The sequence below is a fragment of the Varanus komodoensis genome, unplaced genomic scaffold, assembly GCF_004798865.1.
Source record: "Varanus komodoensis strain SLA01 unplaced genomic scaffold, ASM479886v1 scaffold59_1, whole genome shotgun sequence".
NCBI classification, from domain to species: Eukaryota; Metazoa; Chordata; class Lepidosauria; order Squamata; family Varanidae; genus Varanus; species Varanus komodoensis.
Window position 1 is genome coordinate 2,658,822 of NW_025336221.1, and position 21,828 is coordinate 2,680,649.

Genomic DNA, 21,828 nt, shown 5'->3' on the forward strand with positions numbered 1-21,828 from the left:
AGCAAATAGCAGCCAGGAGCTGTTTTGTCCAGCATGATGAGAAAGAGTTAAACTCCCCATCTCTGCTCACCCTGGTCAAAGGCTGCTTAGACCTCCTCAAAGACATGCATGTTGGTAGCTTCTGCCCCTAGTTTGGCAGACAGTGAGGCCAAAAAGAGGAGCAAACTAAGCCCAATGGGTTCCATGGGATTTACACTCAGCTAGGGATGAGGGAGAAATTAATGGCTGAAGGTATCTGTAATTTGGAAATGGCACTGACTTCCATTGCAACACCCACAGAATATTGCACACCATGCCCTGCAAAGTGGTTTAGCAGACATGCCAGTTGCAGCAGAAGACAAAGAGAGAGGTCCATTTACCCACTTACTCCTCTTTTCCAGTAAAGGTGTAAGATCGTATCCATGGGTTTGGAATGGAGATCCTTGGCGCCAAGTTGAGCGAAGGGAGGAACACGGAGAGGGATCCTTCTAGCAGGTGAGGGTTCCCACATACGGCGTATTCTGTTTTGCACATATAAGGACACTTGGCAAAGAAACAGACGTTGCTGGCTATGGAGGGAGTAAGATGTATGAGCAACATGGCCAATGCAGGGCTGCACAGTTTCTACAAAGTGGGAAGCCAATTTATGAAACAATAATTGTAGTAAAATCATGAGATTGGCTATGGTTTCAAAAAGGGATACATTGCTAATCCCTGTGACTGTGGAGTGCCAAATCTTGTGCTGTCTAAGTACAAGGCAGTATTTTGAGCATAGATTTATTCTGAATCATTATAAAATACAATTGTTTGTGACTTTTGGTATATGGGAGTAGGAAGCAGAGCAGGCATTAAATGACTGCATTTCTTAGGCCACTTCAGGTGGTCTTTATTGGGGAAAAAGCATACAGAATGTGTGCGGATGATCACACATGGAAATCACTTTTCTTGTGATTGTTTCATGCACTTTGTCTGGGAAGCCCTTTCTTTCTCATAGATTTTCCAAATAAAGAAATATTCACAGCCTTCCAGCACGTGCAGCTTCCACATAATAGATGCATGTGTGATCACTACATGATGGTCTCTGTTGTGGCTCACACACTTTTTTCTAGACAGAAGTTTGATTTGGTTCTTGCACTGCAACATCAGGAAAGTACAGAAAGCTTTACTTTGGAGGCCAGTGCAGGTGAAACTTACCTGGTGAAATAAAAAAGACACTTTGCAGGATTTCATTCTTGGTGATCTCCCAAATTTCCTTTGTGATGTTAATCATTCTCCCAACCACAGGAGGAACCCGCCGGAAATCCAGGATTCTGGAATGTTGGGGGTAACACATGAGAGTAAATAGAAGAAGCGGAGGCCTTTTGCTAATCTATAGGAAGGAGATTCCACTTAATACACTTCCTGAACCGGATCTGGTCAACTTATCCATTTCATTTTGCAAACTCTAGCACAGGACTCTGGCCAAATAGGGCTGCCCACTATGATGTCATTTTCCGTATTCTCTATGTGGAGAACGTCCTTGTTCTGTTTCCTGCAAGGAATTCTTTGCAAGTCACTTGCACTTCATAACATCATCCGGATTACTTTATCATAGTTGGTGAGGCAGTGACGGTTTTCCCAGCTGTAGATAATTTGGAAGGATGACAGCCAGCCAAGACCAGGGTGCAGAATGGCCAGTCTTGCACTGTAGCCTCATGTGGTCTCATCAGTTAAGTCTGGGCTGGAGTAACCCTAGCAGCCAGCAGTCCACAGAGTTTGGTCCCTGTGCAATGGGGAGAAGCTTTGCTTCTGACGCCGGGCTTAAGATCCCTGCCCTGTGTCATGGAAAATGGCAGCAGCTTCCCTATTGGCAGGACAAGACAGCTGTTCTCAGGGTCAGGAAATTTTAGAATAAATGATCATGATTCTTTTTTAAAGGTGGATGGTGGGAGGCCAGAATACTCACTGAGACAAGATTTTAGGGTAAGAAGAGAGCGGACACTCTCCCCTGTGAATATAGGTAGAGGCAGACAAGAATGTCTGACTCTTGACTCATATTCTTAGAACCATCCTCAACTTCCTTTCATTTACTGACACATTTCTGCCATAGATTTGGGGACAGGAGTATTATCTGCCGTTTAAAATCTCTGAATAAATGGTTTTCTTTGTTGGTTAGGGACACGGTATGTACTCTACAGAACTTTCCAGTTTCAGTCCTGGGATCAATGGAAAGAGTTAGGAATGGAAATTATCTGCAACACGCCACTAGAGCCACTACCAGTCAGCATATGACATGAGGGTTGGGGACAATGGGAATTGTAGTCCAACCCACCTTGAGGGCACTAAGTTGGGGAAGGCTGATGTAGAGAATACTGAGCAAGCTGTTCCAATGGTGTGACTCAAACCAAGACAAATTCCTCTATTCCAAATATTCAAGACATGTTCATGAGAACTAGGATGACTAAATGCACAGGAGCATAAGGCTTCTGTAACTGTAGTGTAATTGAGGGAATTGCACCAAGGGTGTGAAGTTTTTTGCACCTTGCATCTGCTGAACCTCTGGACACCAGTTAAAAGCAGAGAAACTCTCTCCTTTGCATGAACCCACTCCTTGAAATAAATGCTTCATATATCCAGAGCATGCTAAATGCGACAGAGAAAAGGAAATATTCAACATGAGTCTCCTAACTCAGATAATGATAGTGTCCAAATCCTGTGCCATAAAGTAAAATATTTGCTGTCACTGTCAATATTTAAGTTGGCAGAACCTCTTCAGATAGTTTATCACCAGTCTCCAGAGCTCATGTATGTTTGAAACTCAATCTTCCTTCTTTTGATCTGTAGTCAGCATAACTAAATCAATCAACTCCCAGATGGTCTTCATTCATTTGACCTCCACTGAGTGAGATGTGCTTTTGACCACTCTCAACAGGACCGTTGTCCGTGTTCCAGCACATCCCCGCATGTTCCTGCTGAAAGCATTAAGTGCAAACGTGCAGAATGGCTGCAGTTGCCCACACGGTTGTACACTTCCACAACTATCATCTACATCAAGGACCATGCTCACTAATAAGTTACCCTGATGCTCTGGTGAAGAAGAAAGCAACTGGATGGCCTCTATATCATTTGAACTACAACTCCCATCAGCTCCAGCTAGCATGGTCAATAAGTGAGCATGAGAGTTGCATTTCAGCACATCTGGAGAACATCAGGTGGCACAATCCTTGCTCTGTAGAGTTTAGAGCAGGGCTGGCTGGGGGATACTGGGAACTGTAGTCTAACACAAGGGATCAGACTGGGGAAGGCTGATGTAGTCTATAAAGGTGCGCCCTGCTGACATGCACTCTCCTGTTAAACCTGGAAGATGGTTCCTATCGGGCAATATCAAGGCTGATTCATTCCACAGAAATGGCACGGAGCTTCAGGGTTTGGTGGTGTCTTGTCAGCAAAACAAAACATTCCTGGTTAGTGAGTCAGTAACCACCAGGCAGACTAATACTGGCAACAAAAGTCTCCGAAAATGCCCCCAGGATAGCTGGAACCGGCTTTTTCGCTTTTCCCTTGTGGAACATAAACACGAATGAACAAACACGGGCTTGGTGCAGCTCAGGCCTTCTGTTACAGCAGGCCAGACACAGCCATTCGCTGTGGCCTGCAGCAGAAACAGGAGACTGACGGATGCCACGGTAGGCTGCCACGTGCTGTGCAGGGCTAATCCACTTCTCAAGATTAGTCGGCTTATTTTTCCAGAGGCAGGGTGTTCCAGGAAAAGCGACGCCTACCTGCACTATGGGGCGATGTTATCTAAGAACTATAAAAGACGTCTCAACAGCAGGTGAGATTTGCCTTACATGTGCGGGGAGCTGTGGGATCTCACAGGAATAGTAATACTACTAATACTACCACTAATACTAGATGCTTACTTCTAAAATACTGTGGCCGCTACACCACCAGCACCATCATCTTGAATTGATGAAGCTCTCAGGATTTTAGAAGGAAAACAATCACATATCAGATCATCCTTATAATGCTTTGGACTTTCTAGGGAAATTGATTCCCTCTCTCCTTCTGCGCTGGTGGCAAATGAGAGCTCCTCTGGCCTGTCCAGGTAAACGGATAATATCCTCTCTCTTTCCTTCTCCAGTCGAGTGCTGATCTCACCTCCCTTCTAAGCCAGGTGAATTAACCCTTTCTCCCCCTAGTGGGACTCAGAATGTGTCACCAGTGTGCAGGTGTGCTTTTATTTTCACATTACATTTCCTTTCATCCCTCTGCTGCGAATGCAGAGGTGCCTGTGACAGAAAGACCTGAAGCTGCCCCGGGGTCTCCCCCTGTGCTCCCTTCGGAAGACACATTGTTCTGTACGATGATCCCAGCCGGCTGGAGTTGAAGAACCTCAAACACAGTCCGTACAGAGGTGTTGTCCTGGCAGAAGTATAAGGAAAGAAGCTGGGAAACTGCCCTATGCTGGATTAGGCCACTGGGACATTACTGTTTGTTTATGTATTTATTTCCTTTACTTAAACAAGGTTGTCCACTGGCCCTCCACATTCATGGCGGCTTGAGGCACAGGACACCCACGAAAGTAGAAAAGCCATGACTATCTCTAGGGAAAAATTGCTACTATCTCTGGGGAACTACACTCTTTGTTTGGGGACACCGTGCTCTTTGTCTCAGTACTCGCCAGCCTCACTCATGTGATTTGTCTCCCTGTGGGCATGAAGACGCTAGAGAGAGTCATGATTTTTCCACTTTTGTGGGGGTCCTGCACCCCTAACTTCCATGAATGTAATGATCGCTATGATCCGCAGTTTCAGACATCTGCTGGGGAGCTTGGAGCCTCTCCCCTGTGAATATGGGGGTCCTGCAGTACTGCCGAAATCTGGATACACCTTCCTGAATCCTGGATCCCAAGCAATCTCTTGCCCTGTGGAAACCCTATCATTCCTCGGACTTTGGCCGTTGCAGCAATTTTTCGGTCCATCAGGAGATATAATAAAGTTTATTTCTAGCAATACCATAAAGAAAGCAGGGAGGAAATTGTCATGTCACTTGGAATTACCTGTCCAGGTGGAAGGCAGCTATTTCTGCATTGTGTCTTTGAAAGTCAACAAAATAGAAAAAATCTTCTGGCGTCTCCTCATCTCGTTTCTGTCTGAAGAAAAGGTAGGGGTTACAAATGGAAAAGAGATTCTCAGTAACAGTTGACATCATTCTTGAGTTTGAGAAACATAGCTGACAGTACATATGGAACCCTGTTTCCTTCCTTTGACCTGATCCCATTTGTTGTGGTAGCCAGAGCTAGCAATTCTGAAATAGCCTCTTCCAGCTCTGACTTAGGGCCAAACTAGACGTGACACCATTTGTGCCATTGCCAAGCGCATGAACTTCTTTTTTTCAGAATAAATGCAGCAGCAGTGGGGAGAAGGGAGTCAGGATGTGGCCCTGGTAATGGTGCAGATGGGAACAAAGTTTAAGCCGGGGTGGGCAACTTGTTTTGACCTACCAGCCCTCACCTTTGGCTATGCTGGCTAGGGCTGATGGGAATAATAAGCCAAAACATCTGGAGGGCTACAAGGTGCCTGCCCAGGTGAACTCCCCCCCCCCCCCGATTGAGCTTACTTCATTGCCCAGCCACTACCTGCTATTTGCACAGGGAGAAAAGCTCCTACCAGTGGTACCTTTCTTGCCAACACAAATAATCGGACCTGACCTGGATTGGGCCTGCAGCACAGGAAAAGTGTTTAAGCTCCTCACAGCTGCTTCAACCAGGGTTCTGATTTGGATGACTCCTATGCCATCTGTTTACCTTGAAACAAGCCAACAACCTTATCCAGGATTAGGAAAACTTTTTGCTTCATGGACACATTTGCTCATTTGAGAAATGGTCCCAGGCACCACCACAAAACGGCTGCCATGAAAAGCATGACAAAGAACAAAGACCCTGCATAAAACTCCATGTGCAAGGAGATGCAGGGCCTGAGCCCCAGGACACTCAACTTCTCCTTCAAGCACATTTTTCCAGTACCAACAGAATCCTATTTCACAGTGCACCTGGCTGCCAGTAAGAAATTGTGTTAATTATTATTTTCTTGAAGAAGGAGCAGTAGGGTATGGTAGAAACCGCCACCGGTTCCTCCACCAGAAACCGAAAAGAGGTTTCTGGGTGTGCATTAGTGCCTGCAGGTGCCACAGTGCCAACCTGTGAGATGATAGTTAATTGTGTGACTGTTGAGCTTGACTCTTAGTTGGGCTGCTTCAAGGAGCCGGCCAGCTGTGGGAATCTATTGACTAACTGTTCAGAGTTGAGATCCCAGAAAATGCCTTTGCACCATTTGACCCTGTAGCTTAAATATAGTCAGGAGGAGCAAGCTTACCTCATAGGTTTAAACATGGCTTTTCCAAAGTCTTGGAACCGTAGAACCAGTTTCAAATGTACTCCGCTGGGCTTAACAACTGAGAAACGAAAGAAAGGCTTACCTCGTCACATTGAGAACAAATGTGGGTTTTTATTTTTGTTCTAAAAATTTGGTTTAGTAATAACCTGATAAGGAATATAACAGTTGCCTCAGCAAAGAAAGAAAACCAGCAGAACTGTTTTGCTTCTCACACCCTCTTGGTAACAGCACGTGAAGGGATATACACTGTGCTAGAAGTAATGCATTTGCCATGGGTTCCATCCTATGTTCATAAGTCCCATTCAAGTCAATGGATCTCTCCCGGGCAGGACTAGCATTGCATAGAACCCTAAGCTTGTGAGCCCGTCAGGTTGGCCTCCTGCTAGGGAGGTCACTTTGGCCTCCCACAACATCTAAGCTCTTTGGGGGAGCTGGCTGCAGTGCTAATACAGATCCAAATAACTAAGCTCTATCTAATCTATATTTACATATTTTAAAGCTGCAGCTGTTTGCTTACCTGAGGTGGGTAGAAGTTTATCATTTCTGGTATGGAAAGAAATGTTAGTGCTCCCTCATCCAGTAATATTTAGATGTGCTGAAAAGCTAAGAGTCTAAGTAGTTTAATGACCACTGGATATTTCCAATTATGTGGCAATCAGGCCATTATTTGGTTTAATGTACATTGTTTTCTCACTGATGAGGACCTTCAAGTATGAAACACCCTGGGAAAGGGCTTTCTAAATGTGTACAGCCTGAAATAGAAACCAGTTTTAACGATGTATGTATGAGTCATTATTGGACTGTTCATGTAATTTTAAACTGCATAATTGTAGTATAATTGTGTTGGTAGCATTTCAGTAAATGTATTCGATACTTATGGGCATGGAGATGTAATCTCTTGACTGTGTAAGTTTTGGATCCAGGATTGGTTTAGGGAAGAATGTTATACCTTGTGTGTCCCATCAGCCCTGCCAGGATGACCAATTGATGATGGGAGCCATAGGGGAAAAGAGCCAGAAGGAGCCAGGCTGGGAAATGAGCTCTAGCACCTGCACTATTACTGAAAGCAAGCAATGTTCTGTATGGGTAGGTTTTCATGTTTCTTATTTTAGATATTTCTACCCAACCTGTCTCTTTTCCATGATTGCTCTGAACTTTCTGCAGCCCTCCTGTCACTCATTCCATTTTTCTGGAGGAGATATTCTAACCCCAGGACTATTCCCAGCACAGTGCCATCATGGCCTATTGGAAGGCATTGCAGATTTCCAATAGCACATGGCTGAACTTCTTTAGGGGTTGCCAAATCTAGCATTTCTATGCCCTTGTGGGCCTGTGGGCAAACACCAGAGAAAGTCTCGGATGGAACAGGTGGGGAATAGCATTTTTTTAAAACTTAGCCATCAGGAACAGATCACAGCACACACATTGTCTCTTTGGTTGGTTTAGGAAAGAATGTCATTATATTTATTATACTGCTTTTTATCCGGCTTTTCCCCCCTCTTGTGAGGAACCATATGAGAGCCAGCTTATATAGCTCCATTTTATCCTCACAACAGCCCTGTGATGAAGGTCAGGCTCAGAGTCTGTGACTGGCCCACAGGCACCCAATGAGCTTTATAGCCAAGTGAGGACTTGAACCTGGATGTCCTGGGTCTCTAGTCCAACCCTCTCACCACCGAGCCACACTAGCATACATACATACACTAAAAAGGCGCAGGGGCAAGGAGAGGCAGGCATCCATTATTTTTTGACATCTGGCCAAAAAGCAAGAAAAGCCCTAGGAGAATGAGAGGAAGTATAGAGTACCGATTAGAGTACAGGACCAGGCAGACTCAAGTGGGGCACTGGCAAAGATTGCAGGAATCCGCCATTGGACCCTTCTGTGAAAGGCCATTCACATGGAATGTGATTCATGGAGTGAGCACTCTGGATCCAACTCAAGAAAGACTTGTACATACAGGGATTAAAGAAATGCAAAAATAAAAACTTGAATGTCCGTGAAACAAGATAGGAAAAAGGCACCATCACAGAAGTACAGTGGTGCTTAAATGTTTAGCCTCACATGAAATGCAAACTAGAATATGCCCCAGGAACAATAATAATGGTGATGGTAACAGCTGACCCTGTCGTTAAAAGGTCTTCATTCTTCTCAATACAAGTCCTGACGTGACACATCGATCAAGAAAGATAATCGAAATAAAATACATTTCACCTACTCTGTGTGCAGTCACAGGTTCCTAACAATGCTTTCTCGTCCTGGCTGTAATCTGGAATGAAAAAGAAAAGCAATGAGATTCATTGCACCGAGGAGGGCTATTGTCTAGTGCATGTAGTACACGGTACCATTCATGTGACTGGCCTGGTAAGAGGCACGATGCTTTTCAGACCCTCACAGAGTGAACAGGGACTATCAGGATAATCTGAGGAAAAAATGGAGGATCAGAGAACAGCAGCTCTCCTTTATTCATGCCAAGGGAGCCCCTGGAGATTTTGGCTAAGAGATTTCAGTGAGAGAAAATCATTGTAAATCACAATTTCCATCAAATTTCAGAGGTCTTGGATATACTGAAGATTAAACTGCACCCAAAAGCAAAACACCCCCTGCAGTGAATTTTAGGAGGAGGAGTCTGCTTTGTTATGTGATCAAAACGTTTTGTAACTCAAAAGCACTTTCTGATAATCTTAAGGTATGGCAGGGGAGTTTGTGTATGTGTGAGCTAAAAATCCCTTTTGGCAAATGTGCCAGAAGCGTCTCCTTGCATCTTGGAGTGGCCAGAAGGGATGCCTGGGGACTGCTTTCTATTTGAAAGCATCCTCAGGTTGAATGGAAGCCCATCACATGCAGGATGCCCCTAAACAGAGAACCGTTCCACTATAAAGAGAAAAAACCGCCAGAACTGTATCCCATCAACATGTGGGTGGCATGATGCTGAGCAGAGCACACATACCAGTTGCGTGCTGGCCATGGGCCTCCACACTCTACTGGGATGGGCCGCACGTCTCTTTCAAGCATAATCAGCATTTTAAAATTCAAACCCATATAATTAAACCAACACATGCAAGTGTGCTGCAAACAGGCGTCCTTTTTTGCCCTCTCGTATGCCTATGTGCTCGCCACTATTATCAAATGGGACTTGGTGGCAGTGGGAACGTTTTTAACGAAAGCAAAGGGATTCGTGCCTTTGCCTTTGACCCACTGAAGTGTTTATAACCATAACTGAGCGCAACTGCAGGAAACTGCCCAAAGCAATCAGGACTCCTGGAAAATGATCAGAGGTGGGGAGAGTCAGGTGGAGCCATTGCATTCCTTTCTCCCTCCCCCGCCAACTGCAGCTCTTCATGGCATTCCTCTACTCATGGTCCTCATTCCCAGGGAACATGAACATGGCAAGCTGCCCATTGGCCTGTTTAGCTCAGGGCTGCCAGTTGTGCCTGGAAGCAGCTCTTCCTCTCTGCCTCTCTGAGAGTCAAGATCCCCTTCTTGTTGGGGGATGGGGGACAGGTGATCCTCCAGATGTTGCACTGCAGCTCCTGTCAGCCCTAGCCTGCACAGCCAGTACTGAGGCATGATGGGAGCTGCAGTCCAAGCACACTGGGGAGACCCATCTTAACGTGAGATTCAACTAGTAACTTTGTGCACGCACTCTTGGGTTGTTTTCCAAGTGTAGTAGCAGCACTGGCCTTCCACCGCATTGTGGCTGGGACTTGCCAGTCTTCTGAGAAGGGAATAAGGCAAAAGGGGATGAAATCAGGTGAGCAGCTCCGCATTGCAGCGCCTGGGCTATTACTGAGGCTGGATGTGCATGCTGGATTTCATTAACTGGACATGCTGCACTCAAATTTATCCTCCTGGTCTTTCATGTGTTCTGTGCAATAAAGGCTGGGTTATGGAACCATGATGGCCTATCTGGAAGCTTTCCCTTGTAAAGGATGCTGTGCCCACGCTGTTGCATTTGTGGTGTCCTTTACAAATCTCCCACAGCAGCTACTCCTGCATCACAAGATAGGGAAGCAGCAGCAGCCACATCCCCATCAAAAATGTCATATTCCTGTTACACGATTTGCTTGCAAGTGGTGTGCAAATTATAAACTGTGTTCTTAGCAAACTCCATGGGCAGAACAGATGGTAAGGACAGGATGGCTGAAGGATTTTTGCACGTGCGTTTCATGTTTGGGCTTGTGCCTGCCACTGGCCTGGGCAGGCCTGCCCATGTAAAGACCATCAGGAGAGAACATGCAGCTGGGAAGTCGATCCTGGGTAATGCCCGGGCTGCCGCAGCAGGAACAGCTGGAAGTACATGTCTCTGTTAACAAAGCCAACAGAACACCAACCGATGTTCCAGTAAATGCCTGAGTGACTGAGAAGTCAATGGGTCCCCTTTTAAGGCTGCTTCCCCCATAGCCCTTTTCTCAGGTGTCACACCAGACGACCCTGTAGTCATTCCAGTGCTCTCTGTGTTACCCGCCCATGCTTTGTTTTCCACATTCGACTTGTGTTGACATTTTTGTAATAATGCAATTGCTGCCACAGACTCTCATGTGGACAGGCAAAGAGCTGTTGGAGCTCTGAAGGGCTCTTTAACCTTCACCTAACACTTTCTGTTTGCATGTTAAGCCCCTTTTACTGAAAGTGAGCAGTAGGGAAGCCAAGTGTCCTGCTTTATAGATGACAGTTCTCTGGTTGGAGGGCTGGCTAGTTCAAGCACAGCCTTCTGATGAAGAATCGTAAGAAGGGAGGGCAGTGGCCTCAAACTGGCCCAACAACACTTTCCCCTTGGACAGCAGAGCAAGCAAGTCCACAGGTCACTGAGTCTTTCTTTTCCACTATAGGGATACGCATTTCTATTTAAATTAGAGTTGTTCCTTCCAAATTTGAACCTACACACACACATTTGCTTACCCAAAGGTAAGACAAACTGGCATCTTCTCTTGTCCTCTTCTTGCGGGATGCAATTCCTACTTTTTGGAAAGGAGTAAATGGCCGTGCTAGAGAGCAGGGGATGAGAGAGGGCTTGGCAGCGTGCCGACGTGCAGCAGCTGCTGGGAACTTGGGTGGGAGGCTGGTGCTGCACTCGTGTCCTGCTAATGCATTTTCCATGGGCAGCTGCTGCGGACACAGGATGCTGGGCTATGCGGACCTGCCGTCTCATCCAGCAGGTCTCTTCTTAGGTCTGTATAGACTGGGAGAGGCTTCTGAAGGTGCAGTGAATAGACTGTGAATCACTAGTCCCACTTGCAGCCTCCCAGCGACCTGCTTCTATGTTTACAGTTCAAGAACAGCCGTGGCTCCTGGGAAAGCCTATTCAGGAAATCAACTTACCTGCACTGATGGTGTCAAAATTTTGCGTATCCAGGAGGAGCTGGTCAATGGCAGGACTGGATCGAGGGTACAAGGCGTGGCGGTCGATGCCCAGGTGGAACTGGAGCCAGCTTGCTTCCTGCTCGAGCTGCATCGCTGAGCCCAAAGTCAGATTGCGCTCCTCCCTGTAAATCTTGTGTCTCCTGAAACAGACATGGCAAAGAAGGTCTCAGTTCTTCCAAAGGGCATGCGCTGAATTCCTTCCCCTCGAGTCGTTCAGTGTGAGTGGCGGCCATCATTCGTAAGGCTCGCTCGCACCAGAGTGACGCACTTCCTGGGGGCAGTGCCCGAAATGAGGAGAGACAAAGATCTCACTCTTCATGAGGGGCAGCGTCAAAAACTGTTCCAGCCCCTCCAAGGGTTGCACGGCATCAGCAAGACCTGCTGCTGGTGCAGCAGGAAACAAGCGTTTTCTAAAGTGATCCTAGAGATGAGCTGAAATGCACACTTTTGGAATGGGGTGGGCCAGTATTCTGTTTCTAGCTGCTTTGGGAAACACTACTGGTAGGTTCTGCTAGTATACAAGCAGCACTGCATGCTGCCTGTAACAAGGCAACGTGAATGTCAGGGCAGAGCGGAGAGCAGCAGGATCACGGTGGCAGGTTGCAAACCGAAGCAGGCTTCTTTGGTTGTGTGAACTGTGCATTGTCCTGGTGCAATTCCAGGTTTCAGCTTTGTAGGGTGGATGGCTTGACTAGGCTGACAATGACCCTACCCAAGAGACCCCATTGACTGCCTGGCCCAGGATGAAATGTGCTGCGTCTGTCTTCTCCCGATTTCTACAGACAGCGGCTACTCACATAAAGGAGGGGCAGAGAACCAGTGCCCTTCCTCATCTGCCTTCATCATTGGCTATGCTGGCTTGGGCTAATGGGAACTGGGGCCACAGCCCCTTCCATTTCTATCACAGCACCAAATCTGCACATCATCTTTAATAGTGACCCAATGTATTGAAATCCCTCCAAATTTTAAAGAGCAATCTTTGCCTTTTTCTGTTTCTGCATTGCTGAATTTTGGCAACAAATTTGGTAGTGACCGCAAAGGGAGAGAGAGGCTGTGCAAGCGAAAGCTCTCTCGGGGTATGTGTTGCTCTGGCTGAGCAGTGGTCACAAGAGGGCCTAGATGTCAGTGGCCAAGCAGACATTATACTGGCAGGCTGGGCTCCAGACCTGAGAAATTATTGCATTTGCTGCCAAGATCTGTACTCTTCTATCTTTGCTTGGCAATTTTAATTATAATTGCCAATTGCTGGCAGCAGCGGCAGTTCCTAGAAGTCTGCTTTATCAGTCGGGGTAATCAAGTTTAAGCTCAGCAGAACAGAGTTGTGCCAGTCTCCAAATCCGCCGGCTGCCCTCTCAACTGCCCTTGCAGGACAATGCACTTTCTGTATGCTTACTAGAAATGTTGCCTGGCCATAAGACAAACAGGATGAGGAAAACCGGCATTTCCTGTATAAACAAATGCCGGGCAAAATTACATCTGGAAAAGCCCGAATCTGCTTTGTGTGGTAAGGAGATGCTGAGGCTCTCCAGTTCTGAGGCTGAGAAAGGTCTTGAACATTTTCATATGCAATGCTGCAGGATACTTTGTGGTTTCGACGAGTAGTGAACCATCATGGGACACCGGATCTTTTCAGACCATAATAACTTGCCAACCTCTTATAAAGATATATATCTAGAAATTGCACACTCGGGTCCACCAATGTTCGTAAATGCACAAGTCATATTGAAAATGCAACGTTGCTCATATTGTTCCTCAAACATGGAATGGAGAAAGCCTATGTTGAGGTTGTTTGATAATACAGTGATGACAGAGTCACGTGAGACTATGGCATCGCCACCAGGTTGTGGAAGGCTGCTGTGGTATATTTATATATTATTGTAATCTGTTTAGAGAGTCTTTGGGCCACTAATGAGGAATATAAATTTAATAATAAATAAAAAACATTTAGCACACTCACTGACTGTACCCCTACACTTGGGTGATGAACAGTGATTTGTTTTGTCCAAGAAGATCCAGTATTATTTTATGGCCAAAGAAATTGGACTTGTTTAGAAATATAGAAACAGAGCGAGTCAGAAGGGGTCTCCTGGGCCATCTAGTCTGACCCCTGGCTCCAGCCAGCTTTGCTCATGACATGCCTATCATGTGCATGTCTGTGTTGGAGCTCCACTTGAGTAAATCTCATCCACAAAGCAGCATTCACAAATAACGCTGCTGAACCGAGAATGGCACTGGTCTCCAGCCTATCCAGTAGGTTAACCAGAAACTCTGTTCCTTCATTCCAGATGTGTTTGTGTGTGTGTGTGGGGGGGGGGAGGCAGAGTCATTGTGATCACTTGAGAAGTGAGGGGAAATCACTCTGCACATGCACATGAATACTCTCAGCCACTTTGTCCAGGGCTAAACTCTGGCTCCATGGAACCCAGGGGAAGGAGGACCATTGCCTTTCTTTCCCTTTCCTTAACAGGGAGTGTGTCCCATGCTTTCCACAATATATAGGATCTAATAATGGCTGTCATTCCAAGTAGCACATGCAAATAGCAGCACGTCGTCAACAACGCAATGGAGATGCTCAGTTTATTTTTGTATTGTGGATTTGGCCCCATAGTTCTTGCGCTGTCAGAAGCATAATAGGAATATATTGACAAAGCACTAACACATGGCCTGACTTGCCAAACAGGCAACATAGTATTGACAAACTAAAATGGCCTAAATTATATGGTGCCTTTCTGTTTGCTTCAGCTGTCAAACCAACCAGACCATTTTTCATGTCGACCTCATTCGCCATCTTCTGAGTCTTGCCAGACAAAATTACACAAGACATGAGACTGTTGAAATGAACAAGAAAGTTTTGCTTGGGTTCTAATGGGCAGTTTTCTGAGAATTAATGCAGAGGACAAAGGAAATGGAAGGATGAAACTCTGGAGGAGTACAATTTTGTTCTTTCAGAGTATCTCATGGTAAACCTCATGGTTTATGTGTCAACTTCCTAGCAATGGATGAATCTGTCAGTCTTGGTTTCTTGTTTTTCTAATTTTAAGTCAATCAGCTTCAAACTTTAAGAATTTATCTACTCTTAAGTTCAGTTTGTGCCAAATTTGGGGATTTTTTTAAAATTAACATGACAGTTCATACATGTTTTATACATTTCTCCTAACACATACATTTTTGCCTGAGCTTTTGTCTACTATGCAGATCTTTTTCCTAATTTAACTTTCTTAATGTAGTACATTAATAACATCCTTTTCTCCAAAATACATATTTTAATGTGTATCTGTAGTTTGCAAAAATGGTCCATTTGCAACCTGTGAATTCTGGGCAATTGTGGCTCCTTTGTACTGACTACCCTTCAAGGTGAGGAGCAGATGTTCACCTATAAAGCCCCGCACAGCTTGGAACAACAACACCTGCGGGAACACCTGTCCCACTACCCCCTTCAGCTGAAGCCTTCCTCAAAGTGACATCTCCAAGGCATGCCTGGAAGAGAGCAATGGAGAAGGGAGCCGCCAGCCTCTGGGTGAACTCACGGAGTTCCACCCAGCACCAACTTTGCCACCTTTTCAGCACCAGCCCAAAGTTAAGCCTGCCCTCTGCTCCCAGGCATTTAGCAGCATATGATGGGAAAAGTTTGCCATTTTAGCAGGTTTAGGTTTTACTGAATTTTTGAAAACTGTTTTAAATGTTGCTTTAGAATTTTATATTGTATTTCATTGCATCAGTATTTTCTTATGTATACCGCATGTGTTGTATGAATCACTGCAGACTACCGAGAGCTTTGGCTATTGGGCAATATAGAAATGAAAAAGCAACAATATTTCCCGAAGGCAGAAAGTTTGAAAATTGCTGTGCTGACACAAAACAATAATGCTTTGCTCAGATGCTTTATCCAATAGGTCCTGTGGTGCTGAAGAATACGATAAGTGGTGCAGCTGCTCATTAAGGGATTAAAATAAGTTCTGGGGTCTGTTGCTGAATGTGAGAGGAAGCATAACAACAACCACAACAACAGATCAACATCCCTCTTTATCCCCTTTTTGCATTTTATGAGCTTCTCCAGCTGATTTCTACATCCTGCAATCAATGCCTAGCTTCCTGATGGAAGCGCTGAAAATATTTGGTGCCTGCAAGAGAGCTCATTGGAAATGCCGTCCAAAGGGCTCCGCTGGGTTACCAGGTGTGATCCAAATGCTGGATGGGTTCAGACAACATGGCAAGCCATCTTCGTTTATAAGTTTATTGTGCTGTGTGAGCCCACCCAGTTTTTCTGTGGAGAACATTTGGAGGGCACGTACATGCTGAACTGCAGCTTGTCTCAGGCTACAGGAGCCTTGCTGGCTGTCTAAGATGCCGTCTTCTGCAGGAAGCATTCAGCTCCCAATTCTTCTGAGAGATCAAGGTCACTGAAATGCAGACCGTTCAAATTCCTCCTGGTGCATTTGCATGTATGCTTATTTGAATGCTCATTGAAATGAGATATCCTTGAAACTGGCATCTTTCAGAGAAGACTGAAAGATCCCTTTGCCTGGGAGGTGGAAGTATCCACCTACTGAATGGCTGGGTTGCCTGGGGAGCAAAAACCCAATGAACACAAGTAAGGGAAACAGTGCAGAACTCCAATCTGCACTGGATTGATCCCGACATAGCCATACTCTGAGCGACACCAGTTGGACAGAAGGCTGCTTTTGCACTCACGTCCTGCTTATGCTATCCTGGGGGCAGCGAGGCTGGAGAACAGAATGTCGGCCGAAAGGGACCCTCGGCTGCATCCAGCAGGGCTCTTAGAGGTGTTGAAAGCAGTGGGACTTCAGCGAGTAAGACCAACCTATGCACCTTTGGTTCTGTATGCACTCTAAACAGAGCTAGCCGGTCATGGTCAGTTGGGGTTGATGAGGAATTTGTGTCTCCCAGGATCCAGGATAAGCCATGTGGGGGCGGCGCTAGGTAACAAAAAGATATAGGGGTCAGGCTGAGAAGAAGTGTGCAGTTTGCATGTGCTAATTTACAAAGGCTCTCTGTGTGTTTTAAGGACTCACGTATTTGTGAAAAGAAAGGTATGCACAGGGGAGAAATTTGGCTTCAGAAAAAGACCTGAGGCAGAAAAAGTCAGATGGAAGGCAACAGGAGGTGAAACACACGTGGACAAAAAGCTACTTATTTGGGGATCTGATGCAGGATGGAACATCGGGGCTCCCGCACCTTTATCTTAGCAAGTGCCCATGGGCAGCAGGATGCTGGGGCAGATGGTCTCCTGGAGATCTGGGGCTTCAAAGAGAAGATCCAGAAGATTCAAAGAGAACATCCCTCCCAGCCTAGTAGGCCATTGCTGAACACCAGCTCTGAGGCAGCACGTGGCATGTAGCCCACGTGTGAATCTCTACAGCCCTTTTGGTGGTCCCTGCTCACTGTCTGCTAAATTGGCCATGGCGGCAGCAAAAAAGCAGCAACTGAGGACCACACGCTTTGTTGCAATCAGAATCACAATCGCAACACCTTCCTGGGAGCACAACTCTTCTAGCAAACAAGCTTTCTGCTTCCTGTGTACTTGACTTCCTTGCAAGATCACCTGAGGTGAACCCAGGAATTGTTCTATAGGCTTTCATAGATTAGCACCTACTTTGTCAGATGGATGAAGCACAGTGATGATGATGCAATGAATATGTGTGGGAAAGACACTGCTTTGCAAGGCGAGCATGAAAGCTTAACAGACGCAAAGTAACAGCAGAGACACTGCATCTGAGTCAGCCAGCTGAGGTTAATGCATCTCAGTCCTGAAAGGCGGATGAACTTACAGGCTTAGGGAGGTCCAGAAGCATCTAACCTTAGCAGTGTTGCACTCACTTTGCAGGGTGCCATGTGCAACATCACTCCCATTCACAGAGGCTTAACAACCCCACACACTGATTCAATCTAAATGAAATTACGTTGCTTCTGTTTACTCTGGGGATTGCTTTGAATCTGTCAAGGATATAAGGGCATTTTCATGACTTCCGCTGATAAATTCACTTAATATCCTGGCATGTTTCACTTGCAGATGTTACTGTGGTTCAGAATCTTAGAAAGCAACAGTGAGCAGACAGATCTATTTGCATCAAATATACACTTGTCCATTTTGGAGTATTTGCATTATAGATACTGGAAATGCAAAACATATGAGTGTGACTTATATGCAAGGCTGTTACTTAGTTAAAACGTGTGGCTGATTAATTTCAGAAACATAGTGATTAACTGATTATACTTGCATAGGGATATATTCTAGGTTTCTAATGAACCTAGATTGTAATAGTACATCACACTATAAAGCCATATTTTGTTCTTTCACTAGAGAGCAACGCCAGACTTATACAGACAGAAGTGAGAGGTACACTTCCTCTGTACATACCAGTTCTGTCTGATAAGGAACAGGAGAACAAGATCACACAGATATTCACCATCCGTAGCACCTTGTTTCAACCAGATGCAATTGGCTCCCCCATGATGGAACTCTTTTGAACCCAAAGAGGACATTCCTCCAGGAGCAAGCTCTCAGAGGCTGCACTCCTCCACTGTGTAGGACTGCAGTCAGATGGGGCCATGCTCCGGAGCAAAAGTGGGCAAACATTCACACACAAACAAGCCACTGCTCAATGGGAGGGCACACACTTTGCAGGAAGGAAGTCCCAGGTTCAAACCCTAGCATTTTCATGAATGGCTGGAAGATGTCTGCCTGAAAACCTAGGCAGCTGCTGCCAGCGTGTGTCAGCAATAGGGCGTTAGGTAGGTCATGGACCTGGCTCAGTATAAGGAACAAAAGGCATTTGGCGAGCAAGACAGCCTGGTCTTCCCAAGCTCTGAAAGGAAAGACTGGGAATGGCGCATGTGGCCAGAAACCTCTCTTGACCCTCTTCTTTCTACTCTGGCAAAGTCGGGTGTGTGGCAAGTGGGAACTTCACACCCTGTACCACTCACAAGACCAACACACTCCTTGTACACGGGTCCTCATTATAGCAGAGTTTGGTTTTCTTCTAGCTGGGCCGGGAGAGCCAAAAAGCACCAAAAGTGAGCCCTGATGGGCAAATGAAAGGGGCTGGTGTGAGCACCATGCCTCATTTAATTAGGCCTCCATCTTTAATGAATCAACCCAAATACTTCCAATTGATGTGGGCTGCAAGCTCATCTATTTCATTTTGAGGGTGAACCCCACTGGAGACTGTGGGACTTACTTCTTGGTAGAGATGCATCAGCCTTCACTGTAGACGTGACCCACTTTGCTTTGAAAGGATGTCAGTTCAGCCCTATACCTGTTTATTTCAAGAGCGAAATATGCACATCAAATGGCACCCTTAATTCTACCACGGTGCATCAATGGACGTCATAGCCTTGCACTCTCATCCACATGATCTTGCAAAGAGCATCCCAGCAGAGAGGTCCTTTCGCAAGGACAAGGGCACTGCATCAGGCGGCTCTAGGATGCAGGTTCAGAGGCAGAGAGTAGGGGGCGCCTGGATACATAGGAGGGCCGCCTCGGCTCAGCAAAGGATCCCTGTGCATTCTTTGCCTCTCTTTCCCCGTCTTCGGTGGGCTGGATGTACACTCCAGAGCACATTTTTCATTTCTTTTCCCTTTGCTCAAGCATGGACTGAACTCTGCCAATTTCTCCCCTGCTAGCAAAAGTAGGAAAGGGGAAATTTACAACTCTTATTTTTGGCATGACACAAAATTGTGGAAGTTCACCCATGGGCAACTGCAGAAGTAACCGTTGGCCATTTTCAGAAGTGAGACTTTTAACTCAGCTCCGTTTGAAATCACTTCCTGATATAAATGTCCAACTGTACATGGACTGGAGGGTCACCTGATTGCTTTACCTTCATCCTACTGATCTAGACATCATTTTCATTTGGCAGTTTGTCTCCAGCTACCCTTCTGGAGCGCCATCTAAAATTTTCTGTGTCCTGTTGGTCTCTCCTTCTCTTTCATATCCTCTTTTGAATATTTTTAAGCTACAGTTTCATTACCCTATATCTGAGGCCAGCTTTTCGCCCTTGACTTCCTACCTGTGAAATGAATTAAAATGTCCCCAAATGTCACCCCTAAATCATTAAATGAACTGGACTCAATAGGGGAAGAATTCTGGTTTTGTTTTGTTTCTAAGGAAATTGCTCTGTTTCCCTTGGATTCATTTGCATTTTGACACCAAAGCAGAGTCAAATTTAGTGTCAGCGCAACCTGCAGAATGGTCCCTGTATTTATGAGTACCATATACTTGCACTTGAAAATGGCTGTAGAATAATCAATACTGTCTCTGTCTTCCCATCATAAGATGCAATGCTAAGTCAATGCAAGGGCAAATGGCTTGTCCGGAGAGCACCGATGCAATTGTGGTAGTAAACAAGCAAAGTTTTTATTTTAAAAAGGACAAGTAGCAAAGGGCAGATAAACTGCAGCAGACAGAAAACATGCACAGTCCTGTTTCCCAGGGTGGTTGGAGTCTGGGTACAATAAGTTTTTATTTCATCTTGTGCAGCCAGCTGGACTAGGTAATCTTCAAGGTCTCTTTCAATGCTGTGATTTGATGTTTCTGCTAAGTGCCAGGGTTAAGCATCATGACAAGCTCTCTCACCCGCTATTTTTTCCTTTTGCGAGCAGTGATGTAAAATGCCACCCTATGAAATCTAATTCCTACTATGGCATTCCCAGGGCTACTTGTTTAAGGAATGTCTGTCCCAGCACTGGAATTTGAATGTGCTCCACATATATTGTCCAGTTGCTGAAACTGTGGACACTTATTCCAAGCGCTTTGTTTAACAGACTTGGGAGGGTGAATCATTGGTGGTATGGAATGCCTGAAATTCAGAAATCTATGGGATCACCTTACTCACTCCTTTTATAGTATCTTAGTTGCCAGGCACCAAGCCAATATAGGGACTCCTCATGCAGTAGCCCGGGGAGTGTTTGTAAGCCTTGGCCTCTTATGTGTCCCATCGCCACCGCGCAGAGAATATACTGCAGGACTGAATCCCAGTTCTGTGCAATGGTGAGAGCACATTCTTCCACCCAAAGCACTGGAGCAGAATTCTGAAATTCTGAAAGTGAGGGGTATACATAAGCCAGAGATTTGTTCCTATACCTTGCTGTGCATAAACTCTCCACATTTGAGGCTTGGGGATCAAGTTCATACATTCACCTGTTTGCTATCCCTCCAACACTTGGTTTTAATTTTAATGTCTGAGTGGTTTGGGCAGTTGTCCAATCCCCTTTTACAGCTACCTAAATTGCTGGCCATCACAATGTCTTGTGCAATTGAATTCCATAATTAACTACGCACTTTGTGAAGATGGACTTCTTTTTATCTGTCCTGATTCTCCCACCAATCAACTTCAGCATTAAATCAGTCTCCACGAGTTCATTTATAATATCAGGTAAAGAACATTTTGAGTGAAGGGGCTATATTGGCTCATGTGTAATTTTGTTGGGGGGGGGCGGGTTGTGTGTCCCTGAGGTGGGGCAAAGTCTCTCTCTCTCCTGCCCCTTCTCTATCCCCTAGCTTTTTGTGGAAGAAGGTCAAATATATTTTGGGGAGGGGTCACAGCTCAGCAATAGAGCACCAGCTCTGCATGCAGAAGGTTCTGGGTGCAATCCCTGCAATTCCAGTTAAAACAGATCAGGCAATGAGGGATGTGAATGTGAATTCCTGTGCTATGTGAATCGTGCTATGTGACTCCCTGGGGAACTGTTGCCAGTCAAAGCAGGTAAACTCGGCTGACTTGGTACGAGGCAGAGGCAGTCTGTCCTAATATAAAATATAAAAAGCGTACCTTTGCAACCAAATCAAACCATGAATCACAGGCAGTCCAGACCACACACACACATACTTTAACTGGGACCCTGAGAGATTCAGAGGTCTGCTGTAATACCTGTTCACACTCGCCATCAGCCTTGCGGTCTGCAGCTATCTGCCATGTGCTCGTGTAATGGCAGCCACAACTTGGCTTAGACTGGTACTTCTGCAACTTCTAAATCAATACCCATTTGCAGGAACTCTGGCATAAACTCATGCTGCTTAAACACTTGCTACTTAGCCAGCCTTGAATATTTCACTCACTCTTATTGTGATTAAGTACAGCATTGACTGCA

At 45.6% G+C, this 21,828-nt stretch overlaps 1 protein-coding gene across 1 annotated transcript in view; it reads right to left on the reverse strand.

Moving 5' to 3' along the window:
- The window catches only part of FAM20A (FAM20A golgi associated secretory pathway pseudokinase), a 43,242-nt gene that overhangs the window by 14,372 nt on the left and 7,042 nt on the right, over positions 1 to 21,828 (reverse strand). The window contains exons 2-7 of the mRNA XM_044449576.1: positions 11,677 to 11,858; positions 8,573 to 8,623; positions 6,336 to 6,414; positions 5,021 to 5,113; positions 1,174 to 1,289; positions 368 to 548 (exon numbers count right to left, since the gene is read on the reverse strand). Of these exons, the coding sequence (XP_044305511.1) occupies positions 368 to 548; positions 1,174 to 1,289; positions 5,021 to 5,113; positions 6,336 to 6,414; positions 8,573 to 8,623; positions 11,677 to 11,858 (702 nt within the window). The remainder of the gene's footprint in view (positions 1 to 367; positions 549 to 1,173; positions 1,290 to 5,020; positions 5,114 to 6,335; positions 6,415 to 8,572; positions 8,624 to 11,676; positions 11,859 to 21,828) is intronic.